At 35.2% G+C, this 22,359-nt stretch overlaps 1 protein-coding gene across 4 annotated transcripts in view; it reads left to right on the top strand.

Annotated features, from left to right (window-relative positions):
- Ssh2 (slingshot protein phosphatase 2) overlaps positions 1 to 22,359 on the top strand; it is a 262,197-nt gene that overhangs the window by 95,049 nt on the left and 144,789 nt on the right. For all 4 annotated transcript variants that reach the window (XM_046446879.2, XM_046446876.2, XM_046446875.2 and 1 more), the window contains one exon: positions 15,803 to 15,846. In XM_046446879.2, coding sequence (XP_046302835.1) covers positions 15,803 to 15,846 — 44 coding nt within the window. The remainder of the gene's footprint in view (positions 1 to 15,802; positions 15,847 to 22,359) is intronic.

Genomic DNA, 22,359 nt, shown 5'->3' with positions numbered 1-22,359 from the left:
ACACATCGTTGAAGCTCAGTAAAATATTTGTTATATAATCGTGGTTGTTTTTACTTGTATTTGAAATTAAAGCAATTAAAAAAAAAAGACACCCTTCTTTCTCCTTCTCTAACAATTTAATTCAAAAGCCACTAGATAGAACTAAGAAGGATAGGTGTCTGTGGCCCAGACTGGGATACTGGAATTCAACTGGGGTGAGAAGGGCATTCACATGGGGAAGTACCCTGAAGCTGGATGTGAAAGCCTGAGCAGGGTGAGGATGGGACCCCTGTGGGAGAGGAGGTGTTAGAGCATAAAAAATGTAAGAAAGGCATCCACACAGAGGGGCACTGGCTTAGTGCAAAGTATCAGAGCCTGAGTGGGGTGTGCTTACTTTTCTGTTGCTCTGGAAATTCTGTTACTTTGTAATAGAAAATAGGTGCTCAAAATGCACCTGTATTTTATTTTTTTAAACTGTGATAAGGTTAATATTCCTAATGCCTCTTTTTAATATGAAACTATTGTTTGTTTGATTATATTATGTGAAATTCCTCAAACATGTCTGAATAAAGCAACGCTACCTTCACAGAAAGCATTATTTTCTATAATGCATAAATTTAATAATTATACCTAATCTACTTTTCATCTCTATAGAAAATGTTTTTCATTTTAGTCTTCATTGGAGTAGAACTGAAGTATTTCATTTTCTCAAAATTGTACTACGTACTTTAAGTTTCAAAGGCAACCTGGAGGAAATTGTCTTTTGAGGAAAAAAATATCAGGCTCTCTGGTTTCTCTCCAAATTCTTAGATTTTTGTGAGCAAAAGTTTCTGCTCATCATTAATACCAACACAACAGCAAGTGTAGTTGCAGTCACTTTGCAATTGTATTAAATAGTCAAGATTAAATAGTTAAGATTACTCTATTTTATTAATGATAAATGTGGTCAATCTTAGGTTCCACTGTGATCTTCAGGCAGAGGTAGAGTAAGGTTGATTTTTTTCCAAAGCCAAGAGCTGTATACTGTCCAATCAAGGTGCTTTTGTGAAAATAAAGGTTATAGAAAATGAGGATCCAAAAAAAAAATACAGTTTTTTTCAATAATTATGTGGTTTTTTAACAAAAGCTTTCTATATCTAGTAATATATACCACTTAAGATATGTTTAATGAAGCCAAGGAACTGTAATACTTTTTAAACTAAATGCCAGTCTTGGGTGACTAGTAGGCCACATGTCACTGGGAATATTAAAGGGAGTGAGGTACTGCATAAGGAGTTTCCAGCATTTTTTAATTCACAGAACAAAATGCATTGAATGTCAGAGCATTGGTGATTTTTGTTTTTACAAAATTAACCCTGGTTATTGTTAACTTGTTTCTAGTTTTGTTTTTTTACATGCTGGGGATTGGATCAGGGCCTTGGGCATGCTAGGCAAACATTCTACCATTGGGCTGCATACCCACTCCTTCCTTTTTTTAAAAAAAAAATTCATTATATTTTTATTTATTTATGTATTTATTCATTCATTCATATGTAGTGCTGAGGATCAAACCCAGTGCCCCATATATGCTAGGTGAGCGCGCCACCACTGAGCCACAACCCCAGTCTCCCAGTCCTTCCTTTTTATATTGGGCTGACCAAATTTCCCAGCTAACCTGGAGTTTGTAATCCTCCTGCCTCAGCCTCCCAAGTAGTATGGGATTATAGGCATGTGCCAGCATGCCCAGCCTTCAGTTTTATATGGCCATGAATTCCAAAGTTTATTAGGTTATAATACATTTAAATATCCTTTTATTTCTTAATAGTGCCTCCAGTGGTTGTGGTGTTTTTTTGTTTTTGTCTTTAAAAACGCCAATGTATAAGAAATTTCCTTCCTCCATGGTTTTTCATTATTTAAAACCCAAACTCATTTTTCCTTTTCTTACTTAAAAACTTTTTTTCTGTAATTTTTTGCTCCAGTAATTCACCCATTCAGTAGATATTTGTAGACTACCTATTAGGATAAGATGTGAGTGTACATGATTATAATACAAGAAGTAAGATATCTGTGAGAACAACAAGAAAAGGGAAGCTTGTACCCAGTTGAGGGAGATCAGAGACTGAGTTTTGCAAGATTTTCTTCCTGAAAACCAGGAATCAAGTCCTTGAAAGAGTTTCAAAATAAAGGCATTTTTTGGGGATATGGTTCTAAGAATAACTTGAAATGATTTGGAATTCTGAGTGAACTTTTTTAGATGCCTTGTAGACAATATATAGAAAAAGACAAATAGAAGTTCTGAAGTTCTTATGGTTGATTATTCCCCTAAGTAGCAAAGGCAGAAACTGGTGCAAAGTCCAAGGACCTAAGGGAAGAGAAAGACAGCAAGAAAGCTGAGTTCAATCTAATCTGTGTTTCTTACGTATTGAATTCCTTTATTTGTGTGTGTGTGTGTGTGTGTGTGTGTATGTATGTATGTATGTATACACATCTAATTTCCCAATAGATTTCTTTTTTAAAAAATTTATTTTTTAGTTTTAGGTGGACAGAATATTTTATTTTTTATGTGGTGCTGATGATCGAACCCAGTGCCTCATGCATGCTAGGTGAGCACTCTACCACTGAGCCACAACCCCAGCCCCTCCAATAGGTTTCTTTATAAATTAAAACCCAAAATCTACAATAATGGCTTCTATTTTAGGTAGTCTCCAGGACAAACCTTTTTATATCATAAATTCAGTGGAAATGTTTTGTTTAAATTTTTTTTTTTTTAATTCAGTAAGCCAGTAATGAGGAATGAAAGGAAGCCTGGAGGAATATTTTCAGGGATTTAACCACAGATGGTACATACCACCAGGGTCCCAGTTCTTATGCTGTCTGTGTGTATGTATAGTAAGTACCAGTTAATTGTATTTCAGCTATTTGTAGTTGCAGTTTTACTTTTGCTATGTAATTATTTGCTTATCTCCTTCATCACACTTAAGCAGGGCCTGCATCTGTTTTATCCCCAACACCTAGCATAGTGCCTAGAAACATACATGTCTTTTGATGGTAGGGTGCTTGTCTAGCATGTGAGAAGCCCTGGGTTCAAACCCTTGTACCCCCCGACACATACACACACACATACAGATATCTTGAATGAATGGACAGGTGGGTCTAAAGGATCATATCCCGTCTTTCTGTCATGGATTCATTTGAAGTAATCAAAGTGTTAAAAGAGTTATATAGAAACAGATCTTACTTTTCTCACAGTAATTTTTTAAAGAAAGAAGCATAAAAAGTGGATGTTTACAACCTGTGATCTACCCTTTAGTTTACATTCAGTTTATATTTGTTTTGTCTCTTAACTATTCATATAACTGTTATTGTCATCTGGTCTTGATTTTAATCAATATGAGGGCAAGAACTGTGTCTTTTAAATTACTTGCCCAAGCTCCCTGGTATTGAAATGTCATAGGATTAGTGCATGTAAAATACAGTAGTTTAAAAAGGATTTTGACTTTACTGGAGAAATATTTAAAAATAGTTTTTATGTTTTACTCATGTGAAACTATTTTAAACTCTTCACTTATATAGGTCAAGAATGAAGTATTTATGAACATTTCATTGATTAATTATTTAAAGTTATCTATGCAGTGGAGTTATTCTAAAGGCCAAAGATCAGATTTGAATGTTTTCATAGCCTTCATAATTGTTAACTGTCTATTAATGATTGCTTACTTTCCAGTGAATTGTGCATCCCAAGTATTCAATTCTGTGACTCCTCAAATGTATTAAAATTGATAATTATCACTGTAAAAATGAAATCCAGTTCATTGCAGCGTCTGGAAGCACTTCACACTAATATTGAATGTGCCCATGTGTTTACATCATGTACATAGACACACCTGAAAGCCACTCTTGATTTTCTTCTGCAAGGTTTAGTTTATCTTGTTGTAGATTTCTTGGATCTTGCAGAAAATATAGCATGAAAGCATTTTGTGCGTCATCTCTAATGGTTTGAGAGGGTTTTTGTTTTAATCTGCAGCATACCTATTTTATCCCATATTTTCAGTTGAGTCTAATTATGTAATGTTTCATTTTACCATCTCTTTTTAAAATATTTTTTTAGTTGTAGATGGACACAATACCTTTATTTTGTTTATTTGTTTTTCTGTGGTGCTGATGATCAAACCTAGTGCCTCACACATGCTAGGCAAGCACTCTACCGCTGACCTACATCCCCAGCTCCATCATTTTACAATTTCTTGGTAGCCTTCATTTCATGGAAGTATTCAAGGCATTGATCAGGAGATTTTTTTTTAGGAAATTAAGCAAGTTGTAGCTATTTCATGGTAGGTACTCAGAGAGGGTATTTACTGACCAGGATATTGTCTGGGTATGCCTTTTTATATTTACCTTTGCTTCCCAGAATCATATTTTTGAGGATTTGCTAGTATCTTTCACAGGTCTTTTTAATTTACACATATAACTGCAAGGACTATGCTAGTTTCTTAAGAAAAAATATTTAATGACAATGAGGATGGATATTTTCAAAATTATTCTTTATAAAGTTGATTATAGCACTTTCTTTTCTCTTAAAACTTTTAATCAGTGTGTTTAGGGAGGGGGTACATCAGTAATTTTTTTCTTAGGATTTAGAGCATAAGTAATAAATATTTTCTGAAATTACCTTAGGATATAAATTTCAAAGATCAAGGAGAGATCTTCATAAGATTTGTGCACAATGGGAGGGAAAGACTTGTGGGAACCTTCGGGAAAAGCAAGAATGCTGCCAGAGAATAAGACAGTGGAGAAACAGTCAATTAAAAACAATAAGTGCTTAAAAGACTGCATAGCTGGGAAGCTTCTGTCTGTAAATTGACAATGTGTGATGCTGATTTTCAGCAAATTGCAGGGGAAATTCAGATGACTGAGTGCTTCTCTCATGAAATCCTACCTTCCTCTTACACAACATATCCTATTTATGCAGTTCTAGTTAGACCTATATTACTAAGGAGGTGATTTTTTTTGTTCAGTTGGTGAGTTGTCAAGGTTAATGAGGACTATAAGTATAATTAAAGACTTACTGCATTAAGTTGTCAATTAATTTTTTTCTTAGTCACCATTTCCATGAATAAAACCAGGAGTGTATTAACTGTAAAAGGATATTAATAATTGGTTTCCTGATATTCAGTGTATTAGTAAGGATCACTAGCAGGCCTCATTTATATTAAGAGTTAGTTCACATTCTGATTTCTGACCCCTTTATTTCAGTACCTATGTTCCCATTTCAAACAGGAGTTTTTCCTTTTCCTCTTTCCTGCTGCCTGCCTTCTTTTGTGTGTGTGTGTGTGGGGGGGGGCGCAGGGGGGATGGGGGGAATGTGTGCACTACTTTTCCAGCCTTTTGTTTATGGAAGTCTTAACAGTGACATGCCTGCTGTCTTAGTGGTATAAAGGAATTACACCTAGGCATTTTAAGCATCTGATCTTCTCCATATTTATTAACCTATCCTGCCCCCAGCTTTTAACTTGTATATTAACTGCTCATAATCAGGCACAGGCTTAATTTTAAAGTTACAAAAAGCAGTGTTCCACAGGGCTCCTCCATTCTTTTCACCAGAAATTTCTTTTAACAGAGAAAAGTGAATGAGAAACTCCTGACAGTCTGGGGATAAGACAGTTTAAAGGATCCTATTACATGACTTGAATTCTTATGGTTTACCTTATGTTTCATGCAAATGTTAACATGTTTATCTCTTTTACTGTAAAACTATTACTTCCCACCAAGTAAAGTTGGTGATCTGAAAATAAGCTCTACGTTCATTCATTCTTTGACTTCAGTAATCCCCCCATGCTGTGTCATGACCCTGGGACACATGTATCCCAGTTTAAAAACCAGGGTCTCATGGGGCTGGGGTTGTGACTCAGTGGTAAGCACTCTCCTAGCACATGTGGGGCACTGGGTTTGATCCTCAGCACCACATAAAAATAAAATAAATGCATTGGGTCCAACTATAACTCAAAACAAAATATTGAAAAAACAAACAAACAACAACAAAAACAAACAAACAAACCCCAGAATCTCAGCCAGGTACAGTGGCACAGGCTGTATTCCCAGGGGTTTGGGAGGCTGAGGCAGGAGGATCATGAGTTCAGAGCCAGCCTCAGCAAAAGCAAGGAGCTAAGCAACTCAGTGAGACCCTGTCTCTAAATAAAATACAAAATAGGGCTGGAGATGTGGCTCAGTGGTTGAGTGCCACTGAATTCAATCCCTGGTTACCCCTGCCCGCCCGCCCCCCGCAAAAAAAAAAAACAACCCCAGGATCTCTCAAAAGAAAAAGGACATTGAAAAAGATGTATTGCTGACATGGCTGTAACATGAGATTAGAAGCTGCTGTACAAAGAAGGAAATGGAGAGGTGTCACTCAGGTAGCCATCTGCCAGTGAAAGTTTCATTTGCTGATTTTTCAACTTATTTATCTCTCTCTTAAAATTTGGTTAGATGATATGTATATTCTACCTAATATATCAAAAGACATCTAATTAAGAGAAGAAAAGGAATAGGAATTTGTGCATTTTCCCCATGTCCCTACATCTTTTTTTTTTGTACCAGGGATTTAATTCAGAGGTGCTTAACCACTGAGCTACACCAACAGCCCTTTTTATTTTTATTTTTTAAATTTTAATATAGGGTCTCAATAAGTTGCTTAGGGCCTCACTAAATTGCTGAGGCTGGCTTTGAACTTGCCATCCTCCTGTTTTAGTCTCCCAAGCTGCTAAAATTACCATGACTTATATTCAAGGTTTTTTTCTAGTTGTAATACATAAATTATAAATGAATTAGTAAGCTAAGTTTTTAGGAAACTTTTTTAGACAGGCACGTAAAAACCCAAAGCTATGAAGGAAAAGATTGCTAGATAGGACTTTTTAAAACAAATAAATAGCTGGGTGTGGTGGCATATGCCTGTATACAATCCCAACCGCTCAAGAGGTGAGGTGGGAAAATAGCAAGTTCAAAGCCAGCCCCAGCAAAAAGAAAGATGCTAAGCAACTCAGTGAGACCCTGTCTCTAAATAAAATACAAAATAGGACTGGGGATGTGGCTCAGTGGTTGAGTGTCCCTGAGTTCAATCCTTGGTACCAAAAAAAAAAAAAAAAAAGATAGCACCTACTACTTTAAAAACAGGGTGATTTAGTTCAGTAATTTATGACTATTATTGACAACATGACCCCATTGTTCTGTTTCTATTAGAAGTCAGTTGTACAAGTCTAAAATGATTGTCCATATGACAATGTGGGTTGGTTACGGCTATGAATAATCTTAAGTGAGGAATTATTGTTATTTGTATTTTAAACAATCATATAATAAATAATGTTTGAAAAGATTCTTCCTCTGTTGAAGAATCTATCCCACAATACTTGGCCTTTCTTTTATTTTAACCATTCATTCCACAAATATTAAGCATTTTTGGGAGTTGAGTATACAACAATGATCAAGACATAGTTCCTGCCTTCAGGCTTTTAATGTAATGCCCAACAAGTAAACAGGTACAGGTAGTGTGAGCATTGTTGTACTAGAGTGCTAAAGAAGGAGCCATGCTTACACTTGGAAAAGCACGGAATCCCAGTCTTAGAGGCAAGAAAGGTCTCTAGAGAGAGAGGAACACCTAAGCTACAAATCTGAAGGATGAATAGAAGTAGGGAAGCAAAGGGTTCAATTTCCATGAAGATTGTTCTATAGAAAAATCTAAGAGACAAGATGGTGTGGCTCATTGGAGACACCACAAGAATTTCAGTATAGGAAAATTCACTTGCAGTTGAAATACTTAATATCTGAAACTAAATAGTATCATTTTCTAAGATGTAAGAAACAGAAAATGCTTGTGATACTAGCATTGGTTGGAAAAAAGGAAAACTACTTCTAGCTAATGGCAAAAAGTCAACTTACTAAATTGTCCTTGCATCTTTAATGACAGATACGTGGCAAAAATTCAAAGCAGAAAAAGTTCATGATAGCTTGCAAAATCTAGCTTTGGCTTCTAAAAGGTTTGTTAAGGGGCTGGGGATGTGGCTCAAGAGGTAGCACGCTCGCCTGGCATGTGTGCGGCCCGAGTTCGATCCTCAGCACCACATACAAAGATGTTGTGTCCGCCAAAAAATAAATATTAAAAAATTTTCTCTCTCTCTCTTCTCTCTCTCTCTTAAAAAAAATAAATAAAAGGTTTGTTAAAATTCTCAACCCTTTTAATTAGTTGTAAATGATGATGATTGATTGTCATAGTTAGAACTGAAGACTCCCACCATCACCCCCCTGCCCTCAATTATGACAGCTCCTCAGCCTGCTGAGGCAAATGCACATATCAGAACATCTCTTTAGCAGCCTCCCCTCATCTCACCTCTGATGAAGGGGTATGAGTCCTTAAGACCAAACATTTTTCTAAATGACCAAAAGGAAATGGAAGAACTTAAATTGAAATTTAGGCTGTGTTTAAGATATGCATGAGATGGGTGATTGAGTTGAGTTTGAGGTAAGGTAGCCAGTAATGAGTGCTGCTGTTGGATATCCAGGTATGCTTGCCCTATATAAGCACCTGTATCTATCAGCTCAATTAATTCCCAAAGCTTCCTGGTCCATTTGGCAATTAAGAAATGTTTTATACCACAAAAAGATTTTTGTGGAAGATTGGTCTCATAGCTTAGGCTCTGTCCAAGGTTAAAGGCACTGAAACTGGTCTTCAAACAACAGCAGCATATGAAGTGTTCTATCAGTATTTTCTGTGAAAGCAGTGCTTTCTCCATTTTTACAACAGTGTAAACTTGGGTTTGTCTGCCCTCTAGTGGACATCTGTGGTGACACTAACCAGTGTTTTCTAGCTTTAGGGGGGAAAAAACGATTGGCCTTATAAATTTTAGCCTGTTTCCATAAAAAAGTTTTTGTTATTGCCATATTTGTAATTCTACCCAGGTTTTTAGATGCTCATAAATACCTTCCCTGGTTTCTCCATCAATGGATCAAATTTAAAGCCCTGCCCCCTCCAGTTTTATCTTTGGTGCCTACCCAAAGGCAAGCCCTGGGTTTCAACTAAGCTAACAAGCTCACTGCCACCCACAAGGTGTCACAGATATTTTTGTTCTTTCATTTTCTCATGTCTCAAATTGCCTATCAGTCCTTCAAGACATTCAAGACTGGACTCAAAATCCAGTTACCCTGTGAGTACTATATCCTCAGTGAGGGCTGTCTTCTGAATTCCTGTGGCATGGTCTTCTTGTGCCATGCATTTATACTGTATTTTTATCAACTTTTCAAATATGTCTACCTTCCTCTTGAGTATGATATTGGGTCATACCTTTTTGTTTCTCTTATGGACTCTAGCAGCTCTCAATGAATGTGTTAGTCATTTGCCCATCAAAAAATTTACCCAGTGTCTTTTCCCCTATTGAAGGCTAAAACATTACTTGTATTAAATATGAATATTATCATGGTAGCAACTCATTTCCTTCTAATAAAAAATATCTTACCAACATACCTACTTGTTAAATATTTGAATTTCTTTTTGGTCAGAGTCATTAACTGCATTTGTTTACTCATTAGTTTAAAAATGATTTTAGGAAACTTGAGAACATGCCTGCTGTGGTGGCAAACTCCTGTAATTCCAGTGGCTTCAGAGACTGAGGAAAGAGAATTGCAAATTCAAAGCCAGTCTCTGCAACTTATCAAGGCCCAAACAACTTAGCAAGACCCTGTCTCAAAATAAAAAAGGGCTGGGGATGTGGCTCAGTAGTTAAGGGCCCTGGAATCAATCCCTGGTACCAAAAAGAAAAAGAAAATTTTAGAACATCGTGCCATCATTTTAATGTCTCTTCATTACCTGTGTCTGTGTGTGTTGGTCTAATGTTTTCATTTGTAACCTTGGTTATTTCTAATTTAATTTTTTGTATCCATAAGTAATTAGAATGTTTAATATTGAAAGAAAACAAAGTAGATGTATTTTATTTCACTTCCCCTAGATGTTATTATTGCCTCTTATAATTTTTAAATTTATTTATTTATTTTAATTAGGTATATATGACAGCAGAATGCATTGATTCATTGTACACAAATGGAGCACAACTTTTTATTTCTTTGACTGTACACCACATAGTCGTACCACATGTGCAGTCATGCATGTACCTAGGGTAATGACATTTATCTCATTTTACCATTTTTCCTACCCCCATACCCCATTCCCATCTCTCCTTCCCCTTTGCCCAAAGTTCCTCCATTCTCCTCATGTGCGCCCCCCGCCCCCCCCATTTTGGGTCAGCATCCACTTATCAGAGAGAACATTTGGCCTTTGTTTTGGGGGGGATTGGCTTACTTTACTTAGCATAATATTCTCCAACTTAATTCATTTACCTGCAAATGCCATAATTTTATACTCTCTTAATGCTGAGTAATATTCCATTGTATGTATGTATCACAGTTTCTTTATCCATTCATCTATTGAAGGGCATCTAGGTTGCTTCCACAGTTTAGGTATTGTGAATTGAGCTGCTATAAACATTGATGTGTCTGCATTACTATAGTATGCTGATTTTAAGTCCTTGGGTATAGACCAAGGAGTGGAATAGCTGGGTCAAATAATGGTTCCATTCCAAGTTTTCTAATCAAGATGGAGTGGTAGTAGCATAAGGATTGACAAATAGATCAGTGGAACAGAATAGAGGCCAAAAGTAGACTTTCATTTATTACTGTCATTTGATATTTTACAAACAGACCAAATATTACAATGGAAAAAGGAAAGTATTTTCAACGAATAGTGTTTGAAAACTGGATATCCATATTTAAAAAAAAGGGAACATCTATCTCTATCTCACACTACAAACAGATATTAAATTTAAGATGACCTTGTATATAAACCCATAAAGCTTTTGTAAGAAACTACAGTAAAATATCTTTGTGACTAGCGGGTAGGCAATTTTTAAAAAATATTTTGTTTTTTAGTTGTACATGGACACAATACCTTTATTTTGTTTATTTATTTTTATATGGTGCTGAGGACCTAACCCAATGCCTCACGTGTGCCAATTAAGCACTCTACCACTGAACTACAACACTTGCCAGGCAGATGTTTTTGAGAATGCAGAAAACAATAACCATGGAAGAAAAAATTACTAATCAAACCTCAATTGTAACTCTTCTACGTTTTTGATAAGAGTGTAAAGTGGTACACTTTGGGAAAAGCCTCATAGGTTCCTATAAAATTACAAATACATTTACCCCAGGATCTAAGAGAAAGAAAAGCATATGTCTACCAAAAGAAAAAAAAACATAAAATATGTTCATATTGTAACTTTATTCAAAATATTCAAAATTCAAACAATCCAGATGTATCTAACAACAAGAGAATGAATAAACAAACTATAGTATATTCATATGATAGAATCCTCCGCAATGAAAAGAATGGAAATAATGTTGATTGCAACATCATGGAGGAATCCCCAAAATATTGTATTGAGTAAAAAATACTTCCCATTAAAGAGTACAAACTATGTGACCCCATTTTTTTGGAATCATGTAAATAGAATCATATGTCAGACACTAATCTTATTTTCTTTTATCTTTTTATATACTAATTTTTCATGGGAAAAATGTAGAGGAAAAATAATCAGAACAATGTTTTCCTCTAGATATGAGTGGTGCCGTATATTATCTGGGAAGGAAACATAAGAAGATTTTCTGAGGTGACAGAAATGTCCCATTTCTTGATACCAAAAATCTGAGTTACATAAGTGTACACATTTGTAAAAAATCATTGGATGGTGCACTTAAGATTTGTGCATATTTAGCCAGGCTGGCACATGCCTATAATCTCAGACTTGGTCAACTGAGGCAGGATACTCATAAGTTCAAGGCCAGCCTGGGCAGATTAATGAGACCCTATCTCTCTTTTTTTCTTCATATATTTAATCTCTTTTCAAAAATGTTTTGGTCTCCTGCCATATCTCAGAAATGTACTAATAGCTGCTTTTAAGTTACAAAATACAAAATAACGATTTATTTCTTGGAGAAAATCTTGGTGATTACCATTAAAAAATGAAATTTTGAGTTCCCATATACTTTCTTTTTGTTAACAGTCTTTGAACTTTCTCATGGCACACATGTAAGACTGCCTGTGGTACTCTAGCCTCCAAATAGACATAATTGCATTTATAGTTTATAGAGAAAATACAAAGACAAGTTCTGAAAAATAGCCTTAAAAGAAAGTGACCTTTGCTTTGACATAGAAACATCAAAAGCAAATTGGACTGTGCAATCAGAGCCATGAGTTTTAGGAAAACTACTTTCCTTTCACATCTTTTGTGAAGATTCTTTCAAGAATGCCACACCCATGATCATGTAACATTTTATAATTGTGAAATAACATTATTACATTCGTAAATTAACATTATCCAATAAAAGGCACATCTTTAAATATTAAGAAAATCTAAAAATCAAAATAGTAGAGAATACATTAAAATCAATCACTTAATTTGTAAACCTTGAGAAAATAACAGCCTATTCCAGTTTCTTCAGAGGCTTGTAAGCTTTTTGTAAGAGTGGTCAGGAAGTATAGAACAACAAAATGGAAGACAGGACTTGGAAACAAGGCCAACATTAATTTAAGAATTTACAACTTTCTTTCTTTCTTTTTTTAATAAGCCAGAAGTATTCTTTTATAATGTTGATTCAGGTCAGCATCTTATTATGAAAGAATACTTCTGGCTCAAAAGTAATAGATGTTACAACCTGACTCTTCCTACTAATCTAGCATAATGGTTTTTTTTCAGTAATAAGTGTATCTTCATTAAGTGCTAGTAAATTTTAAGCCACCAGAAATCTTTCAGCTATGATAAGTACTTGGTTGTAATTACAAATTTCAAAGTCTGAATATTGGGAAAAAAAATCCAAGAAAAAAACTTTTTTGAGGGAGGGCCTATAATAGAGAAAATAATGTTCTAAACCTGGTTTATTAAATGGAATATCCCACTACCCTTAAATCAATTTCACTGAAAGTATTTGAGATGGGTGAGAGGAAGTCAATAGGATTTTCTTGCTACTAGTGTAACATCTATGTGAAGAGTTATGATGTTACTCCTAATGAAGAAAACACATTTCATGGGATTCCAACTTTAAAATTGAATCCTTGCACTTTCAAAAGTTTGAAACTCAATTCAAAATAAGTTTTAAAGGACTTGGTCATATGGTCCCATTAATGAAAGCTAACAATGGTACTGTATAGTACTATAATACCCAAACTCGAAGAATAAAGACTTCATGGGTAAAAAGGAATATATGGAACAGACCCTATCTCAAAATGAAAAATAAAAAGGGCTGGGGATGTAGCTGAGTGGCAGAATGCCCCTGGCTTTGATCCCACTGCAAAAAAAAAAAAGTGTGCATTTCATTGTAAGTTTTACCTTAAAGAAAAAAAAAAGAACTATAACGAAATACTGAATTTTAATTAGTGACATGTATTTAAGTATAAGAATACTTATATAAATATGGGTTTATGGATTGATAGATGAACAGATATGTGAAAAAGCAAGTATAGACAGTATTCATGCTAGAATCCTGATGGTGGACATACAGACTCCTGTATGTTTGAAATTTTTTATAATAAAATGGGGTGAAAGCAAGATATTTATAAACTTCAGGATACTAGTACATGGGATAGGAAATAGGAAATAAGTACACAGGTGGATGCAAAGGTCGATATTATTCCAGCCCTAAGGTGGAATGACATTCACAGATATTCATTTTACTATTGTATCTCATAACTTAAATATGTGTTAAATACATTCTTCCTTATATAATATTTCATGCAATAAAAATAATTTGAGAGGAGTACATCAGAATTTGAGGTCTGTTAATCAATAATAATAATGAAGTACTATTTGTTAAATTATTTCCTATTTATTACAGTTCCCTTGGACACAAAAATAGTACATCTACATTTGCTTTTTTGAATCTTTTCATTTTATTTTTCCAGGTTTTGACCTTTGATTCCAGAGACAGTTCTTTCTCATTTTAATGCCTTTCTTTTTGAGTTGCTAAATATCTTCTGAACCTAAAACTTCTCCTACAGGCAAAAAGTATAATGCTCTATATAATGCATATTGTACCTGACCTCCCTCTGGGAGTAGAATGTCTGTTCTTCCTTTGGGGAATATTGTAAGCATCCTTAAAATTAAAATTGTTTTTATACAATTTGTAAATAATTATTAATCCCCATTTCCTATGGCTCACACAAATGATGTAGGAACAAAAGCGATTGATAGATGGCAATGGAGAGACTGGGAAGGGACTTGAAATGGATTGCACAAAGGGCTTTAGGTGTTCAGATTTCAGCAATGACTATCAGCTCAGCTCTCCTCCCTTGGGCAACTTTATTTATGTGAAAATAATGGAGGAATAAAAGTCTGACTGTGACTTGGAATGGAGACAGAATAGTTCAGAGGTAAATGGGGATGGCTACATAAACTAGAAAATATAAATGGGTCATTGGCAGACAGTCCATATATTGTTTGAGATTATTTTTCTCTTCCTATTTCTGTGTATGCCAGATAGGGCAAAAGCAATGGGAGAACACGTATAAAATATCAGCACAGTGCAGTGATGTATGTCTGTAAATCCCAGCAACTCAGGAAGCTGAGGCAGGGTTTCAAGTTCATAGCCAGCCTCTGCAATTTAGGGCCTAAGCAACTTAGGGAGACCTTGTCTCAAAATAAAAAAGAAAGGGCTGAGGATGTAGCTCAGTGATAAAGCACTCCTGGGTTCAATCCCTAGTACCATGAATGAATGAATGAAATGTCAAGGAGCAAATTTAAAGGAAAAAATTCAGTATCATTAATTTTATCATCATTTAGCACTTTTTCTTCATGTTGATATTCTTTTCTCTGTGACGATTAGTAATATATATAATATGGTAATATATACTAATTCCTAACTATGGCTAGGGAGAGGTAAATTGGTTTTTAACCAATTGGGAGGCATTATATTGTTTGTTTTAATTCTGGCTTCATCGTGTGCGTTTACCTGGACAATTTATTTCCTTTTTATGAATTTTGGTTTGTTCTATTTGAAAGTATCCATTAACTCTAAATTGTCATAGACTATGGGGCTGGGGATATAGCTCAGTGGTAGAGTGCTTGCCTAGCACACGCAATCCAGTATAGCACACACATTAAAAAGTTCTAAGACTATTTATGTGCTACTAAAAAAAAAAAAAAAAAAAACCACAAATACTGCAGTTAAACTATTAAGTGCTTTTTTATATCAATTTATTCTTTGTTATATGTGTATGAGAATCAGTGAAAATATAGTTCCATTATTATAGTTTATAAATAAGTAGGTACTTAAAGTGTTGTGCACAGTGCCTGGCATGGTGGAAGTTCTCAATAAGCAGTAGCCACTATGTTGATGGTGATAGTGATTTGATCAGGAGCACTTGGAAGTGGTACATTTTTTAGGTTGTTCTTTGGAGATCAGAATCATAGGTCATCTTGAAATTTTTGCTGTTAGTCACTTATTTTGGAGTTAAAGTAGCACAAAAATAACATAATATGTTCAATTGTTTTTCAGAGCTAGTTGTTTTAATGAGTAGCACTTTGTTATCAATGAAATTTATTTGTAAACTGATGTTATTTCCTCCAGGAGTAAATTTCAATGGCATCAACCCACTGGGTTGGAAGAAGTCACCTTTTATGAAGAGAATTTAGTTTAAGTGCGGAACAATATAAATACGCTATTCCCACATAGAAAACTTAGTAAAATTTTCATTGGTGATACCATGATATGAAACTTTAGGTTTTAATTTTTTTTTCATGTTCTATTTATACAGGAGGCAGATAGTGGGGAGGAAGAATGCCGATCACAGCCCAGGAGGTATGTGTATTCATTATATCATATAATATTTTGGTAGTTGTTTTTTTCTAGAAATTGTATTTGGTCTTGTCAAATTAGTTTATCCTGGATTCCTAAGATGCTTCATTGATCTTTCAAAAATGGGACTGCTTTAAGAATCCAATTACTGACTCAGAAGTATTTAAAATGATTGATTGTTTTAAAAGATGCAGACTCAGTGGGAGAGAGTTCTTCTGTAGCATGCACAAGGCCCTAGGTTGTATCTCCACACCATTGCTGCAAAAAAAAAAAAAAAAAAAAAAAATCATTTCTGTTATTTCATTTAAATTGTCTTTAAAACCAAGTATTCGCACAAGACTGAGTTCTGGTAAATTCTAGATAGTCATTTAAATATTAACAAAACTTGTATCCTCTAAATTCAATCAGTGAGCCATTTCACATGATACAAAAAATGAATACAATATGCATGCTCATTGTAAAACCCTGGCTAAAGGGAATGTGTCTTTAATGATTAATTATCGGAAATTTCTTGATATATACTTTCTTCTTTTACACTACAACTTTAAATAAAAATAGTTCCTTTTCATCAGTAACTGAGGCTACTGTCAATATTTTTCCTGTCTTGGTCTTCATATAAATTTTTGCTTAAAGCTTAATTTCTTACTCTGTGTTAAGGAAGATCTGACAGTAAAATGCCCTTCTTTTGCATAGGGTTAAGAGGTAGAAACCCAATGGAAGTTTTATCAGAGGAATCATAACTTTATTCCCATTAGAATGAAAAAAGATTCCAAAGGATCTTGAAATTTCTAGTATGTCAAATTTAAAGATGTTTGGGTTAACTTCAAGCTTTATGTATTGACTTAGAATCCACTGGAATAATTTCTGTCCAAAAAATTACATAATGAAGAAACAATGAAAATCTATTCTATTATTCATGGTACTGAGTTGTCCTGTCATAAAGAACCAAAAGACTGGGGCTGGGGTTGTAGCTCAGTGATAAAGTGCTCACCTAGTACATATGAGGCACTGAGTTCAATTCTCAGCACTACATAAAAATAAATAAAATAAAGGTATTGTGTACATCTACAACTAAAAATATATTTTTTTAAAAAAAGAACCAAAGACCTGTTTTAAAGTTGTTGGCAATAATTCATTAATCTGTGCAGCAGAGAATTTTTGCAAACTTCTATTCACAAGAAAAGGATCACTTATAGAAATAAGAAATAAAGAAAAACCTAGTAGCACCCGTTTTTGAAAATCATATTTTTCTCGTCTTATAATACAGTCAATCTGTCGGGCTGTTTCTCAGTATAATGGCTTTAGCCTAACTCAAAGTAATTTTCTTACTTGCAGTTGAATGTCCTTCGATGGTGTGGAAGAGGTTGACTTTTGTCTGTTTGCTACTAAAAATTTTTTGCTACTAAAAATCATTCTGGCATTCTCCATCATTTACTGTCACCATCTAATCAAGCTGGCAACCTATGCTGGGTTCACAAAATCTGACTACATCAGTAACTGAGAAAATTGGTGAAGAAAGCATACAAGCACACAAAAATACCTTTTCAAAATCCAGGAGGGCTCTAGACCTTAGGGGTCTGTTAGAAGAGAGAGAGCCACCTGAATTTTTTATTTTTATATGGGGAGACACACAAAGGGAGGTTGGATGGAATGTTCTTTCCCAATAAGGCAAAGGGTCAGGTTTCAGGGGATTGAGTCTAGTTTCGTGATATCTTGTGGTCAGTAGATTGATTGACATCTGGGCAAGTCACACCCATCTCAGGTGCTGTGTGGGATCAAAAGGCAGAGCAAGAGAAAAGGACACATACGTGCACAGCCCAGACAGAGCAGCAACATCAGTCCAGTCCACTCATGCACTCAGAATGCTCACAGCTCACACACACAGCCCAGGCTGGCCCACGACAACTTACCACAGAATAAACTATCATTGAGTCTTTTCATCGAACCTGCCTAAATTCATCTTGCCACTTTGTGAGTTCAAATGTGATTTGTAGTAGGGCCTTGAATAGTAAACAGCATATCATTACAATTAAAGGAAGTTTCAGGTGATTAAAAAAAAATTTTTTTAAACAAATATTGCTTATTGAAAATCATAAGTTAAAAGTAATCTTTTAATATAATCAGAAAATTATGATGACTTTAAAGACCAATGTTTACAGGCAACAATAAGAACAAAAATAAATTAGATTACATCTAAATTTAAAACTGGGGTTGAGGTGTAACTCAATGATAAAGTACTTGCTCAACATGCCTAGGTTCCTGGGTTTAATCCCTAGTATTAAAGGAAAAAGAAAAGATTTAATAAAACTTTTATAAAAGGACAGAGTCAACAGAAAGAAAAAGTAACCCACAGAATGCAAGAAAATATTTGCAAATCATACAGCTGATAAGGGGTTAATATCCAAAAATATATAAAGATCTCTTAAAATTCAACAATAACTAATCAATGTTGATTCAGGTTGCTATAGCAAAATGTCTAGACTGGGTGGCTTTAAACAACAGATATTTATTTCTCATAGTTCTGGAACCTGGGAAGTTCAAGATCAAAATGCTGGCAGATTCACCAGTTCTCTTGTGAGAGCTCTCTTCCTGGCTTGCAACAGCCACCTTCTTTCAGTGTCCTCAATGGCAGAAAGAGAGAACTCTGGTCTCTTCCTCAAATAAGGACACTAATCCCATTATGGGTGGCCTGCCCTCATGACCTCTTCTAATCCTAATTACTTCCCCAAAGGCCCCATCTCTGAATTCTATCACATTGAAGGTTAAGACCTCAACATATGAATTTGGGGGAGTGGGAATACAAACATTCAGGCTGTAACTTTTTACCATGAAACCATAACATAAGTTCTACTTTCCATCCCTGGGCCCATAAATTCATTTCCTTCTCACATGCAAGATATATCCATTCTGCTGGGTGTGGAGGCACCTGCCTGTAATCCCCACATTTGGGTGGCTGAGGCAGGAGGATCAAGAGTTTGAAGCCAGTCTAAGCAACTTAGTGAGGCCCTGCCTTAAAATAAAGAATAAAGAGGGCTGTGATGTGACTCAGTAGTTAAGCATCCCTGGGGTCAAGCCATGGAACCAAAAAAAAAAAAATTATTCTTCCTACATCCCCAAAATCTTAACATGTTCTAGCATTAATTCTAAAGTCTAAAGTCCAAAATTTTATCTAAATATGAATAAGACCAGGTATGATTCATCTTGAACCAAACTCCATCTCTATCAATTAATCTGGCTTTGAGTAAGAATTTTCCTATACTGAAGAAATGTTCCAAAATACGTTGGTGGCACAGGCATAGGATACATGTTTTCATTCTGAAAGGGGGAAATCAAAAGGAAGGTAGGAGTGTTGTGTCCTAAGTAAGTCCAACACTTAGCAAGGCAAATTCCATTAGGTCTTAAAACTTGAGAATAATCCTATTTCATTTGAGGCTCTGTTCTCCATATCCATGGAATGGCCCAGTTTCTCAACTCTGCTGGGTGTGGTCCCATACTTTCAAATTGAGGTAGAGGCAGCTTTACTCCCCAAGCCCCAACAAACTTACTCCCTAAGTCCCACTCTGGGCCTGGGGTGGGAGTAGCAGCCCTGATTACCTCTGAATTGCTTTAGGGGTTCTTCCCTTTTTTGGAAGGGAGAGGAATATTCACAGCTTTCCTTCATTACGTCTCATTTTCTGTTTCCTTTAGTTCCAGCTGATAGTGTTTCCGCTTGCATAATATCATATGTCTCCTGTCTTTTATTAAGAGGGATGACGAGTCACTCATATTCACCTCCTTATCAAATGGTATATCAGCCACATCTTTGGTGTTCTCCAAATAGTTTCTCATTTTTTGAAATATAGTCAAACTGATAGAATCTAAGTTTTGGTTCCTCTTTGTTTAACAATTTCTTCTTCATTTCTCTCGAATTTTACTATAAACATTCAAAAAGAAGTACTCCTTTAGCACTTTACTTAGAAATCCTTTAAGCTAAATATCTAATTCTGTTGCTCCTAAGTTCTACTTTCCATGAAACACTAGAAAACAAACACAATTCAGCCAAGTTATTTGCCAGTTTATAACAAGGATCACCTTTTCTCCAGTGTCCTCTAATGTTCCTTAGTCCATCCAAGACCTCAACAGAATGGGCTTTTCCATCCATGTGTCTGCCAATATTCTGTTCATGATTTATTTATGTCATTAAGAAGTTAGAAATATTCTCTCTAGCTCTCCTTTGTTCTTTCTGAGCCCTTATGAGAATTCCCTTTAGCAGATCCTTCATAGTATCTTGTTTTGTTTTTCTAGCTTGCATCTTAGAACTCTTCCAGCCTCTATCCATTACCCAGTTACAAAGGCACTTCCACTTTTTTTAGGTATTTGTTATAGCACTACTCCACTTCTCAGTACCAAAATCTTTTTTTTTTTTAAGACAGAGGGAGGGAGAGAGAATTTTTTTTTTTAATATTTATTTTTTAGTTTTCGGCGGACACAACATCTTTGTTTGTATGTGGTTCTGAGGATCGAACCCGGGCGGCACGCATGCCAGGCGAGCGCGCTACCACTTGAGCCACATCCCCAGCCCCCCAAAATCTTTATTAGTCAGAATTCTCCAAGGAAATCAGACCAATAGCAGATGTGTTTGTGTGAGGTGGGGGAGGGAGAGGAGGTGGGGGGAGGCAGGCAGGGTATGTGTGTGTGGGGAGGGTAGAGGGTGAGATTTATTAAAAGAAGGTGGCTTTACATGGTCATGGAAAATGAAAAGTACCAAGATCTGCACATTGGAGATGCAGGAAAACTAATTGTATAATTTCAGTCCAAGTCCAAAGGCCTAAGAATCAGGACAGCCAATAATGTGAGTTCCAGTCTTAGTCTGAGTCCAAAAGCAGAAAACCAGTGTTTTTGCTCAAATCCTGTCAGGCAAAGAGAATTATTTGTTACTCAGCCTTTTGTTCTATTCACATCTTCAGTGACTTGAGTGAGGCCTACCCACGTTGGGAAGAGAAATCTACTTCATTGGGTCTAAGTCAAATGTTTAATATCATCTAGAAACACCTTCACAGTCAGAATAATGTTTAACCAGGTATCTGGGGACCCTGTAGCTCAGTCAAATTGATAAGTAAAATTAACCGTCACACTGTTGTGGATACCAAGATAAAGCAATTTCTATCCTAGTGCTTCTCTCAGATGGAGTCTAGCCTTTTGCCTAAATTACTGCAACAGTCTCCTAAGTAGTTTTCCTACCTACACTCATGCCCTATATGACATTGCCAGACTCTCTTTCTGGCAGTTATACAATTCTAATGGCATATTAAAAAAAACAGAAATTATTTTTAATTAAAATTACTTTAAAAAGGAAAAGAATTTGAATGAACATTTCACCAAAAGAAGACATGCAAATGGCTAATAAGCTCAACATCACTAGTCATTAGGGAAATGCAAATCAAAAGTATAAGAGCCAGGTGTGGTGGCACACACCTATAATACAAGTGGCTCGTGAGGCTGAGGCAGGAGGATCTCAGAGTTCAAAGCCAGTCTCAGCAATGGTGAGGCACTAAGCAACTCAGGGAGATCCTGTCTCTAAATAAACTACAAAGTAGGGCTGGGGATGTGACTCAATGGTTGAATGCCCCTGAGTTCAATCTCTGGTAGCAAAAAAACATAAAAAGATTAAGATGGTTTCATATTATATACATTTTTAATTCTGGCTATATTTTCTTTCTCAGAGGTTAGTCATAAAAATATAACATAATTACAGAAAATCAGATTGTATACTATTAACTTTTTGGTAAAAGATAATTGGTTAAGTTTGAATGCCAGTTTTCCTTTGCATATTTATCAACTCACAGCTTTCCTTCTTGAATGATGACCTACTTTACTAACTGGAGAACAACCAGGAATGTAACTATAAAACAAAAACATAAAATATCAATATTTAGCCATTCTGATCTATAAAGAGCTCTCATATGAGCCAACCTAATAAAATTATAAGTAAAAATGAACAAAGGGAATATACCACTGAAAAAGATTTTTGAAATCTCAAGACACTTCTATAAAGATGAATAACAATGATAAGAAACAAAGTACTTTGGGCTCCTAGAAAATAAATATTTTAATTGTAGTAAAGTTCTTCCATTCCTCTGTATACTATCTCCAAGCTAAAAATTTTATAAAATAAGGAATGACTTTTAGGAAATTGTCTTGGAACCAGCAGTTTATAGAATTGTACAATAATATATCAAAAATCAAGGGAAATTGTCCTTTTCAAACAGACAAACAAAAACCCAAATTTTCAAACAAACCCAAACAAACAAAACCCAAATGGATGCTTAAGCCATTCAATACCATTTTTACCTTTTCCATCTCAACACATAGTAGGTTACAAAATCTTTTAATTATTCCAAGAGTGAAGAAATTATTTTTTACTCTTTTTAAGATTAATTTATTCCTCAAGTCTCTCATGGATAAAAAAGATCTATTCACCATCTACTTTAAAAAATCTACACCTTTGAAAACTTGATCTTCTCCCCAGATTTTAAA

The sequence above is a fragment of the Marmota monax genome, unplaced genomic scaffold (genome assembly GCF_021218885.2).
Source record: "Marmota monax isolate L192 unplaced genomic scaffold, Marmota_monax_Labrador192_F-V1.1 WCK01_AAM20220418_F8-fsc00138, whole genome shotgun sequence".
NCBI classification, from domain to species: Eukaryota; Metazoa; Chordata; class Mammalia; order Rodentia; family Sciuridae; genus Marmota; species Marmota monax.
The sequence above is the reverse complement of the archived record's forward strand: the minus strand, read 5'-3'. Positions and strand labels throughout refer to the sequence as shown.